Source organism: Gymnoscopelus microlampas (genome assembly GCF_963454915.1).
Source record: "Gymnoscopelus microlampas genome assembly, chromosome: 4".
Taxonomy (NCBI): Eukaryota; Metazoa; Chordata; class Actinopteri; order Myctophiformes; family Myctophidae; genus Gymnoscopelus; species Gymnoscopelus microlampas.
In genome coordinates, this window is record NC_139941.1 from 5382254 (window position 1) to 5401554 (window position 19301).

A 19301-nucleotide genomic window follows, 5' to 3' on the forward strand; every position below is an offset into this window, starting at 1 on the left:
GGTCACCTCGGAAAACAACTGGAAGTGTTGATACAATATAATTAATATTCAGTTACTGTATTGATTATTTATGAGTCTTTGATTAGACAACAGTCTGTTATTGAGTTCAGAGGTCATTCATCAAAAGAAAAGCGCTGAATTCAGTGATTGACCAATAAGAATCAAGCATTCAACCAAGCCGTGTAATACACTATATTAAAACATAAATAAATGATCACACACACAATCAGAGTTCTTCATAACATTAATATTAATATCCATCTGAATGGAAGTCAGCCATGTTTGTGAAAAAGGTTTTATTATTTTATAATTGACCATAAGTCATTTATTATGTAATCATTTATAATGTGTGATAATGAATGTGTTACGATAATTATAACATCCCTGTTTCCCTGTGATGGGTGGACCTGGTCCCTCTAGGGTGGTCTGAGGTGATGGGTGGACCTGAACCCTCTTGGCTGGTGCGGGGTTATGGGTGGACCTAGATCCTCTAGGGTGGTCTGAGGTGATGGGTTGTACGAGTTGTACGAACTCTTGTTTTATTGTTGTATTGTTTTATTGGATCTTGTTTAGTCGATACACTTATTTGTTTTAGCTCGTGCTCATTTTGCTATTTTGTCTCATCTGTTTAAGAAAGTAGGTAGCTGATATATTGCACTTTTACCTTAGCGCTAGGTATACTCTTGGTTGCTTGTTTTTGCAGGAAATGCGCTTAAGACTTCTGGTGATTAGTAGTTTCGTTCCCTACCTATGTTGAATGCACTTATTGTAAGTCACTTTGGATAAAAGCGTCTGCTAAATGACTGTAATGGGTGGACCTAGACCTTCTAGGGTGGTCTGAGGTGATGGGTGGACCTAGACCTTCTAGGGTGGTCTGAGGTGATGGGTGGAACCGGGTCCACCCAAATTAGACAATGGTGGTCCGCCACAGTCTATGAAATGAATGGGAAACACTGATGACATGCAATCATATTAAGTAAGGATTTATATGTAATCATTGTGTAATAATTTACTTGTAATCATGAGCAGGGGAGCAGATCTCATTACAACTTAATAATATCAATTATATCACCAACATAGAGCTAACGCTAGGATTTAAACTAACTAATAATGATCACAATGATTACAGTTTGTCTGACATTTGGTATAAAAAACAAATCCATGTTCAATGCATGAAACAAATTATAATGTTATGATGTAAATAATCCATTAGAGGTTGACATCACATGATTTAACAACAAACACATTAACATGCCTCTAACTGCAGGTCTTACAAACATTGATTCTTTCACATTAATTCACATCATTTGAGATTTGATTTGATTTTGGTAAAAGATATACAAGCAAAATCACGAAACAACCTAAACCCAAGATAACACATTAAAGCGTAATGAAACACTTGTTTCCAATGTGTTCCTGCAGCATAACTAAAAAAAAATAAAAATACAAATAAGAATCATAATGTTCTTTCTCCCTGGGATCAGCACCCCTGACCATGAATGGTTTGAAGTTTAGCCGTTAGATTGTGGGTTTAATTTTCTTGGTTTGAATATCAATAAAAGAAGCAGAAACATTGTGTCACATTGTGTCACTTTGACTTCCACAAGGTCACCAAGGTCAAACCTTTGTTTACCATGTTGATGATGAAGGGATGTGGACCATGTTGACTGTAATTTTTCCAGACATCCCCACTCCCGTGCCGTGCCCCTCCCTTCCCTTCCCTGCGCCTACAGTCACACACATCTCCTCCCCCGGCCTTTCCTAATCTCCAGAGTGCCCTGGTGACGACCAACCAGCCGGTTAACAAACATAACTATATTGTTTTCCCCCCTTTAAGTCAGATACCAGACTATAACTTCACGTGCAAACATTTTGTCTTGTTGTGAAGAAAGTCTCATTCAGTGCCAAACAGCTGAGTACCCACCCTACTGTCCTGCTTAACAAGCTAGTCATAAATCAATCAATACATTTAACGTTAGATAACAACCACGCGACCAATGTTGGTATAATATGTTGTTGGTAGTCGAGCATGTGAAACTATCAGTATACTTATGCTAAATATTTGTGTAGTAACCTTATAGGTTTACATTAAGTAATCTACTGATGACAAATAGGCAATTCCAAATGACCTGCAGAAAAAGCCTTCTGACTTCTGACTACAGTATTGGCCTTATATCCATGCTGTTGTATTTCTGGGAGATTAACCCTTAATTATCATGCACAGCAGAACATTGATTTAGCACATTTACCACTTGCAGCATAATGTCCAGAAAAGAAAGAATAAGAAAATAAAAATATATTTTTAGATACTAAAGCATGCACAATGTTGCATTCAAGGAGATTTCTCCTTTAAAGCAGGAGAAAGAGAATGATAATGCTCACTCAAGTATTTGAGCTACAGTCCAAATCAAGTCTCTGCTCTTTGAACTAGTGTATTTTTATTTATTTTTTTTGTGTATGGAAATCTGTTGATGTTATATTTGTTCTGTTGTTGCCAATTTGGATTGTTACATTAATTTAGCAGAAACCAACCTATTGAATATTATGAAATAAACAGCAGAGGGCGCTGTTTTTATTTTTTTTACATGGGTTCCCAGATTGATTGATGGTAAATAGAGAGAGTGACCCACCTGGGACAACAGTCATGATGAGACACCACATGATTAATGATTAAGACAACTAGGCTGTTTAAAACACAACTATCTGTCATTATGTTTTCTATACATATAACATATATATATACACTATTTACTTAAAGAGGAGGAGAACAGGCTTTATTGGTTAAAATGCCAACATGTTTCGACCCCAGGTCCTCATCGAGGCATTCCTGCACAATTAAATTGTTATTAACTCTTTCACTGCCAGACTTATTTCTGTCTGCGTGCACCCACTGCCAGCGATTTTTCGATTACCTTTTGAAGTGGTCACAGAATATTTATCTCCTCACTTTAAAAGTGCATGTGCTTTCCTGACTTTGTGCTCATGTGATATTTCAGTCAGATGCATACAGGTCAATCTCTTCCTTGGACATTGACCTTGCTGGACATTGACCTTGCTGGTCTATGTCCTGGATGTGAACAATGTGACACCCACCTTCCCTTAAAGGGACCCTTCCAGGTCACTGAGGGCCTGACGGGCCAGAGTGCACCCTGAAAGCTGGAGTACAGCATCACTGCATGAGACCCTCAATGTATGTGCTGGATTTATCTATGAGCTCTCTGTGTTATGTTTTATAGGATGTGATGACTTATAATCATTCTACTAACAGGCCTCTCTCTCTCTCTCTCTCTCTCTCTCTCTCTCTCTCTCTCTCTCTCTCTCTCTCTCTCTCTCTCTCTGTCACAGCCAACACACACACACACACACACACACACACACACACACACACACACACACACACACACACACACACACACACACACACACACACACACACACACACACACACACACACACCTCGAGTACTTCCTCTCGATGGTCTGATGTATCTTTGAGTGACTTGTGCTCACTCTGACTCAAACAGTTGACTTGTCTATTCTTATCAGAAGCAGACAGAACCACTTGTTTATGCCTTTGGTAAGTTATGATCTTTATTTATACAAAATAACTGAATAGTAGAAGAGAACAATGGAACTACTGACCAACGCAAAAACTGATATTAATGAGCTTATGTTGTGATTTGTCAGGTGCTAAGTGTTTAACAAGTTAAAGGTGCTGTGACAGTGATATTTGTTTTAATAAAAAGGGTTTTGTTTAAGAATTAAAGCTCTATATTCCTATAGTAAACATTGCTATAGACTGTTTGTTCAGTAACAATCACCTCTCCAGCTCTTTAGTAAACAAAAAAATACATGTTCAGGTGGGACACCAGTTTCCCATTTATCAGTTTAAATGTTATAGTGTTCCAGTTGCAAATTTGTCAGTTCTTTTTTGTTTGTTTCATCACTAAATAAGTACCAATGAAATTGGTATACAGCCTTGAATTTTCTGTTTAATGAAAGAGCTGGAAAAATGGAGACCCCAGTTACTACAAACAACAAACTCTCTATATAGCAATGTTTACTATCACAATATAAAGCAGTTTAACACTTAGTTTAAAACAACAACAAAAAAAAACAAATCACTTTTAGCACCTTTTAAGCCCTATGTTATACTCTGCCACAATGGTGTTTCTTGAAAATAGACGATCTACAAGCTTACCACGCATTGCATTGTACCATTTTGTGACAACATTGGTAGGCAGGTTTGATCATTTCAGATACGTTTTTTTTTATTGTTTTGATATTTTGAACATGATTCATGATTTCGGCAACTGTGACATCTTGGTACAGTCTGACGAGGTGTTTGACAGTCTTAAAGGTGATTGGCATCAGCTGGAGGAGAAGTTCCGACTGGAACTACAGGAAACATGGTCTGTAGTCCAGGAAGAACTGACATTCCGTACGATGATGTCACAGTCGCCGAAATCATGTTCAAAATATCACAACACAGAAAAAACAGTGTCCTCAACTTAATTAAAATAGGGTTTGGGTGCAAAATCGGCAAAGTTTCCCTTTAAGATTATGATGAAAATGGGTGAAGTGCTCCTTTAAGCGCTGTGTATCCTGATCTTATCAGAGATGAACAGCACGTCGGCGGCAGCGTACTGGGACTATGACACAGATGACAACAACAGTGATGCTGAGGAGGTGTATCTGTGTGACAGGAGCGGGGACAATGACCTGGGTGCACAGCTCTCCCACCTCTACTTCATCATGTTTGTCCTCAGTCTCCTCGGCAACGGCCTGGTCCTGGTCATCATCTACAGGTGAGTGGATAGAACGTAGGGCTGGCCCCAAAACATGCTCGCTTTTCGCAGACCGCTCGCCCCCGATGGTTCTTGTATTCTTGTACTTGTTTTACTGAGGTTAAGGTTAAGAATTAGTTTAGGTTTATGCATAGTTTTACTGAGGTTAAAGGACAACTTTGTTTTTTTACAACCAAGGTTTATGTTTTAGCTTGTAATTAAAGTAAATAAAAGATGAGTGTTCATTATTTTTCATTTACTGCTTTCTATAGTTTTAGTCATTTTCACGACCTTTTGGGCAGGTGGCTAAATATGTATTTTTTTACACAATAAAAAAGGTCCCGTGGTATTTGATGGCCAGATGTGAGTTATTGGGGGCTAGAAGAGCTACTGTAAATAATAATAAAGACATCGCCGGGTTACTGTGTAAAAAAAATACATATTTAGCCACCCGCCCGAATGCCCCCGCCCACTGTAAAAAAAGATGGGAAAATTGCTAAAACTATAGAAAGCAGTAATTGAAAAAAGAAAGTGTACACTCATCTTTTATTTACTTTAATTACAAGCTAAAACATAAACCTTGGTTGTAAAAAAACAAAGTTGTCCTTTAAGGTTAGGATTAAGGTTAGGGTTAGGCATAGTTTTACTGAGGTTAAGGTTAGGGTTAGGCATAGTTTTACTGAGGTTAAGTTTAGGAATAAGGTTAGGTTTAGCCATAGTTTTACCGAGGTTACGTTTAGGAATAAGGTTAGGTTTAGGCATACTGTGGTTTTAGGTTTATCGGAACGGTCGTCATGGGTATTCCTAAACGTAACCTCAGTAGGTTACGTTTAGGAATACCTGTGACGACCATTCCGAGATCGTCGGATTTGACCTGGGGCAAGTAGCAGCAGGTACAGTGTTTCTTAACAAATTAAAACCAGGAAAGCATCAGCGTCATTTTAGATTTTAGCTATACATATAGGCTATACAGCAACATCCGTTTTTCAGAAAACTCTTTATTTAGAACAACAGTTCTCAAAAATAGCAGATCTGCAAGCTCAACTATATCAAATAATGTAACTGGTGGTCTCTCCTGCATAGGTTTGAGAAGCTGACCACCGTGACCAACATCTTCCTGCTGAACCTGGTGATCTCTGACCTGATCTTCATGTGCAGCCTCCCCTTCTGGGGCGTGTACCAGCAGCTGTCCAACTGGGTGTTTGGCAGGGTCATGTGCAAGCTCATCAGCAGCGCCTACTTCCTGGGTTTCTACAGCTCTGTCCTTTTCCTGGCCCTGCTGACCTTTGACCGTCACCTGGCCGTGGTTTACTCCCTGGCACCAAGGTTATTATTATTATTATTATATTATTATTATTATAGTATAGAATTTTTCCATTTCTATGTTTTTTTCCTCCTATTTCAGTTCAGTCTGAATTTGTTTTTTAAAGCGGGTTTGCGTTAGTTTAGTTTTTGTATTTTTGTAAACCTGAGGCCGACTCTACAAATGTCTTCTAAATCAGTAGTTAGCACACTTTCAAGATTTTTCAAAAATGTTTAGTTTTAGTTTAGTTGTTAGTTTTTTTTATATTTTTTTATTGTAATGGTCAGGTGCATTCAACCCAGACATTAGTGATGAGCGGGTCGACCCGTAACCCGCGGGTCAACCCGCGGCGCGGGTGGGTCGAGTCAGAATTTCAGAGGCAATTATGCGGGCTGTGGGTCAGCGGGTCAGCCGCTCTCACACGCAAAAAAAAATAAAATGATCACATGCTCTTGTTTTGTCTTTATTCCTAATAAGAATAAGAATAATAACAAATATAGCTGCAAGCAGCAATGAGCGGTTTCGAGAATAATGGCAGACTGGCAGACTGTGACAGAGTGGCAGACTGGCAGACTGGCAGACTGTGACAGAGTGGCAGACTGGCAGACTGGCAGACTGTGACAGACTGTGGCAGACTGGCAGACTGGCAGACAGACAGACTGTGGCAGACTGGCAGACTGGCAGACAGACAGACAGACAGTGACAGAGTGGCAGACTGGCAGACTGTGACAGACTGGCAGACTGTCAGACTGTGACAGAGTGGCAGACAGACAAACAGACAGACTATGACAGAGTGGCAGACTGGCAGACAGACAGACAGTGACAGAGTGGCAGACTGGCAGACTGGCAGACAGACAGACTGTGGCAGACTGGCAGACTGGCAGACAGACAGACAGACAGTGACAGAGTGGCAGACTGGCAGACAGACAGACAGACTGTGACAGAGTGGCAGACTGGCAGACAGACAGACAGACAGACAGTGACAGAGTGGCAGACTGACAGACAGTGACAGAGTGGCAGACAGGCAGACAGACAGACTGTGACAGAGTGACAGAGTGACAGAGTGGCAGACTGGCAGACAGACAGTGACAGAGTGGCAGACAGATAGACAGACAGTGACAGAGTGGCAGACAGGCAGACAGACAGACTGTGACAGAGAGAGAGAGAGAGAGAGAGAGAGAGAGAGAGAGAGAGAGAGAGAGAGAGCGCAAAGTGCACATGTCTGAATTAACAGGGTCATGTTTTGTATAATGCAATTTAAATGTAAACTGTGACGAGTGGGGTTTGAACCGTGGACCTTTGGCACATGAGACTAACACTGTATTGATCAAGCTATTCAATCCACAGCCTTGGTCAGTGAGAAGGGAGAATCCAACAAAACAAAACAAAAGAGGGAATGAAGTACATCATACATTGAAAACGACTACTCTCAATAAGCGTTTCATTTAACAATTGCATGTTTATTCATTGATACAGTCATGTTGTGTGCAATGCAATTGAGTTGAGGTCTGCATGAGGTGAGATTTGAACCGGCGACCCTCTGGTATCAAGACAGATGATTAAGCCATTGGGCCAACAGACCCGAACTGATGAAAAGGGAGTTCACACACATGACACACTTTCACGCAAATTGCTCAGAAATAGTGGATTTAAATGTTTTTCAAACTGCTCAAAATTGCAGACAATCTAAGGGCGGAGTTTACTGGTTAACAATTGCACATGCATTCATTGATACAGTCATGTTGTGTGCAATGCAATTATAATGAATTCTACATGACGTAGGATTCGAACCAGGAACCCTGTGGTTTCAAGGCAGATGATTAAGCCATTGGGCCAACAGACCTGTACTAGTGAAAAGGGAGTTCACACACATGACACACTTTCACGCAAATTGCTCAGAAATCCTTGGTTTAAATGTTTTTCAAACTGCTCAATATATTTCGGAATGGAAACTAGTGGAAAATAGTCGATCTACAAGCTCACAACGCGTTGCTATCTAAAAAGGTGTGAGATTGTAGATCGGCTATTTTCACAAGAAAGTATGTCATACATAAAAAACAATTACTCTCAAAAGCATTTCGTGTTATTGTCTAAACATTGCACATGTCTGAATTAACAGGGTCATGTTTTGTACAATGCAATTTAAATGTGAACTGTAATAAGTGGGATTCGAACCAGGGACCTTCGGCACATGAGACTCACACTCTACCGGTGGAGCTATCCAATACACAGCCTTCGACAGTGAAAAGGGAGAATCCAACAAAACAAAACAAAAGCGCGAATGAAGTACGTCATACATTGAAAATAACTACTTTCAAGTATGCATTTCTCGTCATCTTTAACAATTGCACATGTATTCATTGATATAGTCATGTTGTGTGCAATGCAATTATAATTAAGTCTACCTGAGGTGGGATTCGAACCGGCTACCCTATGGTTTCAAGGCAGATGATTAAGCGATCAAGCTATTGAACCAACACACCTGAACCTGTGAAAAAGGGCCTCAAACATGTATTTGACACAGTTTCATGCAAATTGCTCAGAAATCCTGGATTTAAATGTTTTTCAAACTGCTCAAAATTGCAGACAATCTAAGGGCAGAGCTTACTGGTCAAAGTGATACATGTGTTCCTCATGAGTCAAGGCACATGTGTAAGCAGGTTTAACGGCTGTCGGCCAAACGAGGCATGACTTTTGCCTGTTTAAAGTTTGCATTTTCAAAAAATTGCTATAGCGCCCCCCTTTGACCAATTGGAGTAAGATTGGTTTCAGTGATACTTGGAAGGACCCTCTACAATATTGCAAAGTGTCAAACAAATGTGAGTCTGCATGTATGTGTTAGGGGCAGATGAAAAATTAAAATAAAGCTGCAATTTTCATTGGCTTATAAAAGCTTAACGTTTTCACTTATGGAAAATCCGCTTGGTTACGTCTGTCGGTATTGGTCCAAAGTTCATGTGTATACAGTTTCGTACAGATTGCTCATAAATCCCAGGAGGAGTAGGATTTTTACTGCTTTTTACTGCTTTTCATAGAATTCGAAATGGTGGGAGATCTAAAGGTCAGAGGTCAAAAGTCAAACAGTGAAAGTTGTTAGGCATGAGGAGACGCATGTGTGTATCGAAGTTTCATGGCTGTAGGTCGAACAGGGCATGAGCTGTACCTGTTCAAAGTTGGCATTTTCAATTGAGTGCTGCAGCGCCACCCTTTGGCCAATGGTTGTGAGTTTCGGGTTTTCGCCGTTTGGCATAGCCCTCTACCATATTGCCGAATTTCATAAGAAGTGACCAGGCGGTTAGGCCAGAACTGGCAAAAACGGCGGAAGAATAATAATGAAAGTGTAGAGATGTAATAGGGTTAGAAGCCTGATAGGCTCTCGAAACCTAATGAAGTACATCATACATTGAAAACAAGTACTCTCAATAAGCGTTTCATTTAACAATTGCATGTTTATTCATTGATACAGTCATGTTGTGTGTAATGCAATTGAGTTGAGGTCTGCATGAGGTGAGATTTGAACCGGCGACGCTCTGGTATCAAGGCAGATGATTAAGCCATTGGGCCAACAGACCCGAACTGATGAAAAGGGAGTTCACACACATGACACACTTTCACGCAAATTGCTCAGAAATACTGGATTTAAATGTTTTTCAAACTGCTCAAAATTGCAGACAATCTAAGGGCGGAGTTTACTGGTTAACAATTGCACATGCATTCATTGATACAGTCATGTTGTGTGCAATGCAATTATAATGAATTCTACATGACGTGGGATTCGAACCAGGAACCCTGTGGTTTCAAGGCAGATGATTAAGCCATTGGGCCAACAGACCTGTACTAGTGAAAAGGGAGTTCACACACATGACACACTTTCACGCAAATTGCTCAGAAATCCTTGGTTTAAATGTTTTTCAAACTGCTCAATATATTTCGGAATGGAAACTAGTGGAAAATAGTCGATCTACAAGCTCACAACGCGTTGCTATCTAAAAAGGTGTGAGATTGTAGATCGGCTATTTTCACAAGAAAGTATGTCATACATAAAAAAAAACTACTCTCAAAAGCATTTCGTGTTATTGTCTAAACATTGCACTTGTCTGAATTAACAGGGTCATGTTTTGTACAATGCAATTTAAATGTGAACTGTAATAAGTGGGATTCGAACCAGGGACCTTCGGCACATGAGACTCACACTCTACTGGTGGAGCTATCCAATACACAGCCTTAGACAGTGAAAAGGGAGAATCCAACAAAACAAAACAAAAGCGCGAATGAAGTACGTCATACATTGAAAAGAACTACTTTCAAGTATGCATTTCTCGTCATCTTTAACAATTGCACATGTATTCATTGGTATAGTCATGTTGTGTGCAATGCAATTATAATTAAGTCTACCTGAGGTGGGATTCGAACCGGCTACCCTATGGTTTCAAGGCAGATGATTAAGCGATCAAGCTATTGAACCAACACACCTGAACCTGTGAAAAAGGGCCTCAAACATGTATTTGACACAGTTTCATGCAAATTGCTCAGAAATCCTGGATTTAAATGTTTTTCAAACTGCTCAAAATTGCAGACAATCTAAGGGCAGAGCTTACTGGTCAAAGTGATACATGTGTTCCTCATGAGTCAAGGCACATGTGTAAGCAGGTTTAACGGCTGTCGGCCAAACGAGGCATGACTTTTGCCTGTTTAAAGTTTGCATTTTCAAAAAATTGCTATAGCGCCCCCCTTTGACCAATTGGAGTAAGATTGGTTTCAGTGATACTTGGAAGGACCCTCTACAATATTGCAAAGTGTCAAACAAATGTGAGTCTGCATGTATGTGTTAGGGGCAGATGAATAATTAAAAAAAAGCTGCAATTTTCATTGGCTTATAAAAGCTTAACGTTTTCACTTATGGAAAATCCGCTAAGTTACGTTTGTCGGCATTGGTCCAAAGTTCATGTGTATACAGTTTCGTACAGATTGCTCATAAATCCCAGGAGAAGTGATTTTTTTACTGCTTTTTACTGCTTTTCATAGAATTCGAAATGGTGGGAGATCTAAAGGTCAGAGGTCAAAAGTCAGAGTGTGAAAGTTGTTAGGCATGAGGAGACGCATGTGTGCATCGAAGTTTCATGGCTGTGGGTCAAACAGGGCATGAGTTGTACCTGTTCAAAGTTGGCATATTTCAATTGAGTGCTACAGCGCCACCCTTTGGCCAATGGTTGTGAGTTTCGGGTTTTCGCCGTTTGGCCACTTTCATAAAAAGTGACCAGGCGGTTAGGCCAGAACTGGCAAAACCGGCGGAAGATCATGAATTCTTACAGATGTAATAGGGTTCGAAGCCTGATAGGCTCTCGAAACCTAATAAAACAGTTTGAATACACTTGGGGATTATTTTCTAGCCATGATTTTACAGAATAAATAAAAAATCGCGGGTCGCGGGGCGGGTTGAGCCATAGATTTATTTATGGGTTCGCGGGGCGGGTTGAGGCGGGTTGTGTTCCGTCGCGGGGCGGGGCGGACCGAGTCATGAAAAAACCCGACCCGCTCATCACTACCAGACATGTTTTTTTTAAAGATTATTCACACTTTTTGACAATAGGGCTTAAAACTAGCACAGAAAAAAAACATTTTGGAAGATAAGATTTCATATCCACCCAAAATTAGGGTTAGTTAGGCTAATGTCACGAAATAAATTAAAAGAGGACATTTTCTGTATGATATTAGTTAGTTTTCTATGTACACAAAACTATTTCAGTTAGTGCAAAGCCTCATTTAAAAAATATATATTTCGGTTAACTCAAATGTTTTTCCAATTCTAGTGTGCGTTATTGCGTCAACCTTATCTTCGTATCACTGGTCCTCATTAATGCTCATCATAAGACGGCACCATTTCTGTCTACTCACTCATTGGTGTCTCATTGGTAGACTGTGATTAACAGGTCTGACACCTGCCTACCAGTGACATCTGTCACTGGTAGGCTAACAGACACTACAGGATTTCTCGTCCTGGAAAGTTACAGTAGCATGATAAAACAGAAGGCATTGTGCTTGAAATAATAAAATGTGAACAAAACAAAAAAAGTTTGAAATCTTGTCTGAAATGACCAAACCTGTTGGTAGGCAGGTTTCTGAACTGTCTGCAGCCCTCCTCTGAGACACAGAGTGTTTAGACAGAAATAAATTGCAAGTAAGCCTTGCCAATTAAGCCATTTGACCCATAGACCCCTTAACAGACGACGTCACACTGATAAGAACCAGTATGCGTGCAACCAGTATGCGCGCAATGAAACCCATTCTGTCAGGTCTCGCTAGGACGTGCCTCACTAGCCAACACACAAGAGGGGGTTGGGGTGTGCTGAAACCAGCGCACCCTGAAACAACAGGTTGAGAATTGATTGCATGAAATAATCACCTGTGCATCCAGTCTCAATGTTAGTAAACAAATAATTGGTCTATAGGGCAGGAGCCTATCTCTTGTTTTAGTAGCGCGAGGCAGGTTTATGTACAAGTAAGCATACTGTATAACCGCAGAGCCACTGAGCTGGTTGTTGATAGAAATGGTGAAATATCATGATGATAGATACTCTTTTTTTGTTACTACCGCGCTCTGACTCCTCTGGTGCGTTGTTCTCTTAAAACAAACATTTGGCATGAGTAAAGGGTCCCACTCAGAGTGCCAAGATGAGTCAGTATTCCTTATTTCTCCATTATGCCTTACAAAAGAAGAAACACTTTGGATGTCCAGCCTTCGTCAGTGTTTGTTTGATTCTTTGTAAGGCATAATGGAGAAATAAAAGACTGACTCATCTTGTCACTCTGAGTGCGACCCTTCACTCTTGCCAAAAGGCATATTATAATGAGCATTAGTGAGGACCAATAGGCTCTATGCACAGCAGCTATATTGGAAAGAAATTGGGCCTCTTCTTACTTCCTTCACAGGTGTTACCAATGAAACTAATGAAGGCTCTGTTCCAGTCTGGTCAGGGTGCTGATATCGTGCATGTTGGCTCACTAGAAACACTCCATTTTTGTTCCCAAATGGCCCCTCATGGTGGGTGTGTAACTCTGAGAGTGTACAAATGGAACCAAATGGACCCGTAACAGAGTTATAGGGGTCCTTGAAAATAAGACAACCACTATGCCACACTAAATGGAACAGAGCCTTAATTAGTATCATTGGTATCACCTGTGAAGGAAGTAAGGAAGGGGCCCAATTCATTCCCAATATGGCTGCTGTGCATAGAGCCTATTATGCAGATAGGCTGAAAGTGGGTGAAGTTGTCCTTCAACTATAATAACCAGAGGTGTAAGGTAACTTACAGTAGGTGGCCAGTGACTTTGACCAGTTTCACTTTCAAAACCTTGCATCATGCATGTCACACAAACAGAATGTGATGCGTTTTGTTAATATAACAATAAGTGTTTTCATACTGTATAGAGTCCTATCCACAAATCCACCATTTAACTTCCACAATCCACATTATCAAATCCATTGGTGTTGTGTGCCGCATTCTGTTTGTGTGACATGCATGATGCAAAGGTTTTCAAAGTGAAACTGGTCAAAGTCACTGGCCCCCTACTGTTATTTATACAGTACAATTTGAGGTCTTTTTTTTTTTACTTTACTGGAGTATTTCCAATTTTCAATACTTTTACTTCTGCTCCACTACATCTCAGAGGCAAATATTGTACTTTTACTCCGCTACAATTATTTGAAAACCTTAGTTACTAGTTACTTTGCAGTTATAAATTATTATATTATAAAACATGAATTAACCACTTCAGCCCTATTTTATACATTGGCTATTTGAAAACAGCAGATCTACAAGCTCACGATGCATCGCATTGTGACTCGCTGTGAGCTTGTAGATCTGCTATTTTCAAACATTTTATATTTTGATGCCAATACTTTTGTACTTTTACTCAAGTAACATTTTGAACCCAGGCCTTTTACTTGTAACAGAGTATTTTTATATTGTGGTATTTGTACTTTTACTTAAGTAAAATATCTGAGTTGGCTACTTCTTCCAACACTGATAATAACCCTGTCTGGCACTAACAAGGCTGAGGAGACGGAGCTATGCTCTGGTGTCGTGCGCGGTGGTGTGGATGCTCAGCGGCCTGGCGTGCGTCAAGCACATGATCCTTTACACCACCTTCGTCAACTTCGGCAGCGTGTTCTGCGAGGAGTACCCCGGCGACGTGCTGGACGACCCTCCCATCGACGTGGCCCTCCTGAGGGCGGCGGGGAAGTACCTGCAGCTCGGCCTGTTCTTCCTGTTCCCGCTGGCTGTCATCGTGTACTGCTACGTCAGGTTGTATATCGTATATACCGTCGCTGTCGGGCAGAAACCTTGTATCTCCATTTTTTTAGTTTTAGTTTTTCCGCAAAATAATGCCCTATTTCGTCATACTTCAGTATCACACAAAAGAAGCAAAAATAACCCATTTACAAGCTTGTAGATCAGCTATTTTTGCTACTTTTGAACGTGAAAGTTAAAGGGAAATACCACAAATGCTCAACATGTCATAATGAACCATGTCATAATAATATAATATACCTTAGAGCTGTTAGAGCTGAAATAAATAAAAAGTCCCCCCCCCCTCACATACGGAAGTTGTACTACTCTTTGGCCCGCCCTCTAGGCTGCCTCAGTAGAATGGTGAATTTCACTTCCAGCTGAAACAGTGCGACTTGAATATAAAGTTCAGACTTGTTAAAGCATTTTTTCTTGTAGATTTTGCTTGTAGATCTGCTATTTTTGGTCATTTTGAAATGTTCTAAAAGTGTGTCTGTAATCACGACGCGTCGTGTAATCTGTATCTTAACTGCTGTGCTGTCTTTGGCGACTGCATTTCCCTCCGTGGCATCAATAAAGGTCTAACATCTCTCATCTCATCTCATCTCTCAGGATCACCATCACCGTCCTGTCGTCCATGATGGTCACCAAGTTCAAGACGGTGCGGCTGATCTTCGTCATCGTGCTGCTGTTCTTCGTGTGCTGGGCGCCGTACAACATCGTGCTGCTCCTGTACGACGGCGCCTCCACCTGCCAGGAGGTCCAGACGATGGGCTACTCCCTGCAGGTTACGCGCAACATGGCGTACCTCTACTTCTGCGTCAGTCCCATGTTCTACACGTTCGTGGGGAAGAAGTTCCAGCGCCACTTCCGCCAGCTGCTGGCGAAGCGCTTCCCGTGCCTGAGGGAGCGCGCGGCCGTCAGCCAGACCAGCAGGTCCGTTCTGTCCAGGAGCACGCCGAACGGGTCCACCGCCGCGTTCACACTGCTGGCGGCTACGAAAGATACGAAGCTTCAAAACGACGTGGCATACGTGCCGCCGAGCGGCTGCTGAAAGATCACATCTATCTAAATTGGGTTTTAAAGGTAGGGTAAGTGATATTTTTGGGTTTCTTTTGGTTAAAAAGGTTAAAGTATTATTAGTAGCTATGTTCTGATAGTAATCATTGCTACAGAGCGTTTGTTCGGTCACAGGGGTCTCTCCAGCTCTTTAGTAAACAGAATATAGTACATTCTCAGGTAGGTGACAAAATGTAAGCCAATCAGGAGAGAGCACTGAAAATGCATTTTCTGTTTAATAAAGAGCTGGAGAGACATGGGAGACTCCTTTTACTGAACAAACACTCTATAGCAATGAGTACTATCAGAATATAGAGCTATTTAACACTCATTTTAACCAAAGTAAATCACTTACCCTACCTTACATTTTATTGTAATTATTTTTCTGTTTTATACTTTTGTTTTTCTCTTCTTGTGTCCAACCCAGCCAGTTTTTTGCATATACACTATACTCATTTGAATAGTCAGTTATGTTTTTTTTTTTTTTTTTTTTTTCATTTTATTTTGTTTAGCACATGGTAGTGTATTACACTACCGGTACATATAGTTCATATCATACACCATGAGCAAAAAGGAGCAGGCAGAAGAATACATTCTTATTGATACATGTTGACATGTTGACTTATCATCAATTTAGTTGACCTCCATTTATGTCCTTATTGTTGTCTGATTTGTTGTTATCCATAGTGTCTGGTTTATTAACCATTGTCTAATTGGGTAAATAAAATCATTATGATTCTGCAATGTATCCTTATGTCCTCTTTCCTATTGGCTAATACTTGCATACTGTAGGCCTATGCTTCCAAAACCTAGAATGACTCTTTTGAAAGAGGGTTCATTTTAACAACCACTGTCTACCACTGTCTACATAATATTACATAATTGCGTCCTGAAGAATAAATCACAGTCCCGCACTGTGATTTCACTTTCTTGTCTTAAGGTCTACCCTTATTCTCAAGGTTCAAGGAGTTTTATTGTCATTACAAGTACGGAACGGAATTTGTTACCCAAATTGGTCCTGGTCATGGTCATAGCACAATTAATTAAAAGAATACACCTGTATATGTACTGTATATACTAAATACAAATTGTTAAATAATACCTAAAAATTGCACTTGCCCATTAAAACAATCCAATAGCAGACCCCCAAAAACAGCAACATGAGAACACAACAAAAGAAAGAACAGTTAATATATCATAGTTGATATATTAACTGATATTAACTGATATTAACTGATATATAAGTGCAGAGTTCAGGATAATCTCATAGATCCCAAGTGCAGTAATCACGAGTCCAAGGTCTAGAGTTCATGTTCTCAGGCTTCTTACGGCTTCAGGGAATACACAAATAATGATAACACTCTTTCCAGTTGAATAGATATAGGATCAATTTGTAATACATTTTTATTTAATCCAACACTTACTGTTTTTGTGCATGTAAGAATCTTCTCTTGGGTTTGAAGAGAAGGCACAAGCCATCATATGCAAGTACATAATATCATTGTATTATTATTGTTATTGAACATGGAATATTCTTTCAAACTATTTAGATTTTCTTTCTATTGTGCTTTAGGCATGACTGAACCAAGAACCAACCAATGGTTAGAATGTAATAGAACAGATAAGTGTACGTTCTGAGTGCTGCTGAATTTTAGGAAAACTATAGAAAAACCTAGAGGAAGTAGAGTTGTGCAATAGTCAGTCACATGGAAATTGAGCACTACCTTCTGCTTTAACACAGCACACACACACACACACACACACACACACACACACACACACACACGCATGCGCGCAAGCGCGCGCGCACACACACACACACACACACACACACACACACACACGCACACGCACACGCACACGCACACGCACACGCACACGCACACACACACACACACAGTACGAGAAGGGCACACACACACACACAGTACGAGAAGGGCTTAAGTGGTTAACAGAAGTGCGTGTCATGTGTGTGTGTGTGTGTGTGTGTGTGTGTGTGTGTGTGTGTGTGTGTGTGTGTGTGTGTGTGTGTGTGTGTGTGTGTGTGTGTGTGTGTGTGTGTGTGTGTGTGTGTGTGTGTGCATCATTCTACCTATTCTGTGTTGTTGTGAGCTTGTAGATGCTATTTTCGGTGCATGACACCAGCTTGCAAGGAAGTATGAATCAGGAATAACCCTCACCCCTAAACCTAACCTGTAAATGCCTAATCTAAACATTAACCCCAACTTAATTGTAAGCCTAACTCTAAAACTCTTTTTAAACCATAAAACAACAATTTCTCCCGTGAGCACCAAGAAAACGGTCCCTACGAAGTCTATTTCTCACATTTTACTATGCCTGTGGGGACATATTGTCCTCACAAACACGCACACACACACACACACACACACACGCACGCACGCACACACACACACACACACACACACACACACACACACACACACACACACACACACACACACACACACACACACACACACACACACACACACACACACACACACACACACACACACACACACGCACACAAGCGCGCACACACACACACACGCGACCAATGTTTGCTTGGCTGACGGAAAGTGAAAACAAACTCTCCTGGCGGAGACAACAATGATGATGATGATGATGATGATGATGATGATGATGATGATGATTATTGTCTCCGCCAAGCTAACATTGGTCAAGCCTCACGTGACACGTGACAATACGGTGAAATAGTGTGATCTGATTGGCTAGTGACGTATAGCGGCCTATAAATACATATGTCACTTTGAAAGAGTCTGTGCCTCTTTCAAAGTGAGGTAAGACAGGAATAATCACGAAATGGCTGAGAAATGGCGGATACTGTAACAATTGGATAGGACACTTACACAGACAGGACAGATAGGACACTTACACAGACAGGACGGATAGGACACTTACACAGACAGGACAGATAGGACACTTATACAGACAGGACGGATAGGACACTTATACAGACAGGACACTTACACAGACAGGACGGATAGGACACTTACATAGACAGGACGGATAGGACACTTATACAGACAGGACGGATAGGACACTTATGCAGACAGGACGGATAGGACACTTATAGGACACTTATACAGACAGGACGGATAGGACAGTTATACAGACGGATAAGACACTTGTGTCATGTTACTTTGACACATTAACATGTTCTATTTTTTGTAAGAATTAGAACATAAGGATTAGAACATTCCCAACATTCCCAACACAAGTCTGCTGGCGGAGACTTGTGCTCCGAGGAGCACTTTTTCTAGTTATTATTATTATTATTATTATTATTATTATTACCCTTATTATTGTTTAATGTTTTACTCTTTTTTAATTTGTAACATACTATTTCTAGATTGTGGTATAAATCTGAGTATTGGAGTATTAGGGGGAGACTGGGGTCAAAAGTAACACTATTTACATTTCCCTTCAGAATTCACAGACTACTTGAAATATACTAGTCATCTTTTGATATAAGAAACATTTATATGTGCCCTAATTAATAATAATAATACCATTTATAAGCTTTCACTAGTAAGGACCAAACAGAAATACAACTTTTCAATGCAATAGCTCTGTCTCAATTCGGGGGTTGAACCCTACCTAGGGCTGCACTTTGAAGGTTGCACCCTCTGAATTGAGACAGAGCTATTGAGTCATGTTACAATTTTTTTTTAACAGTGGTTAGGGGCAATTCTAACACTGTAAAAATAAGTCATATTAAAACACTTATATATCAAATAAATATTTATTTTTTACAATTTAATATTGTTACTTAAGAATGTTTTTTATATAGAGAGAGAATTTTAAAATGATAATTAGAACAGCAGAGCACTGTTAGGCC

General features: G+C 40.4%; 1 protein-coding gene across 1 annotated transcript; it reads left to right on the forward strand.

Annotated features, from left to right (window-relative positions):
• The first annotated feature begins 3508 nt into the window (after positions 1-3508).
• On the forward strand, positions 3509-16183 carry LOC311043305 (C-C chemokine receptor type 3-like). Its single transcript, XM_084054496.1, has 5 exons — positions 3509-3576; positions 4618-4807; positions 5870-6112; positions 14144-14395; positions 14993-16183. Exons 2-5 carry the CDS (start codon positions 4620-4622, stop codon positions 15432-15434), a joined length of 1125 nt encoding a protein of 374 aa, XP_083910622.1. The 5' UTR covers positions 3509-3576; positions 4618-4619; the 3' UTR covers positions 15435-16183.
• Positions 16184-19301: the final 3118 nt, after the last annotated feature.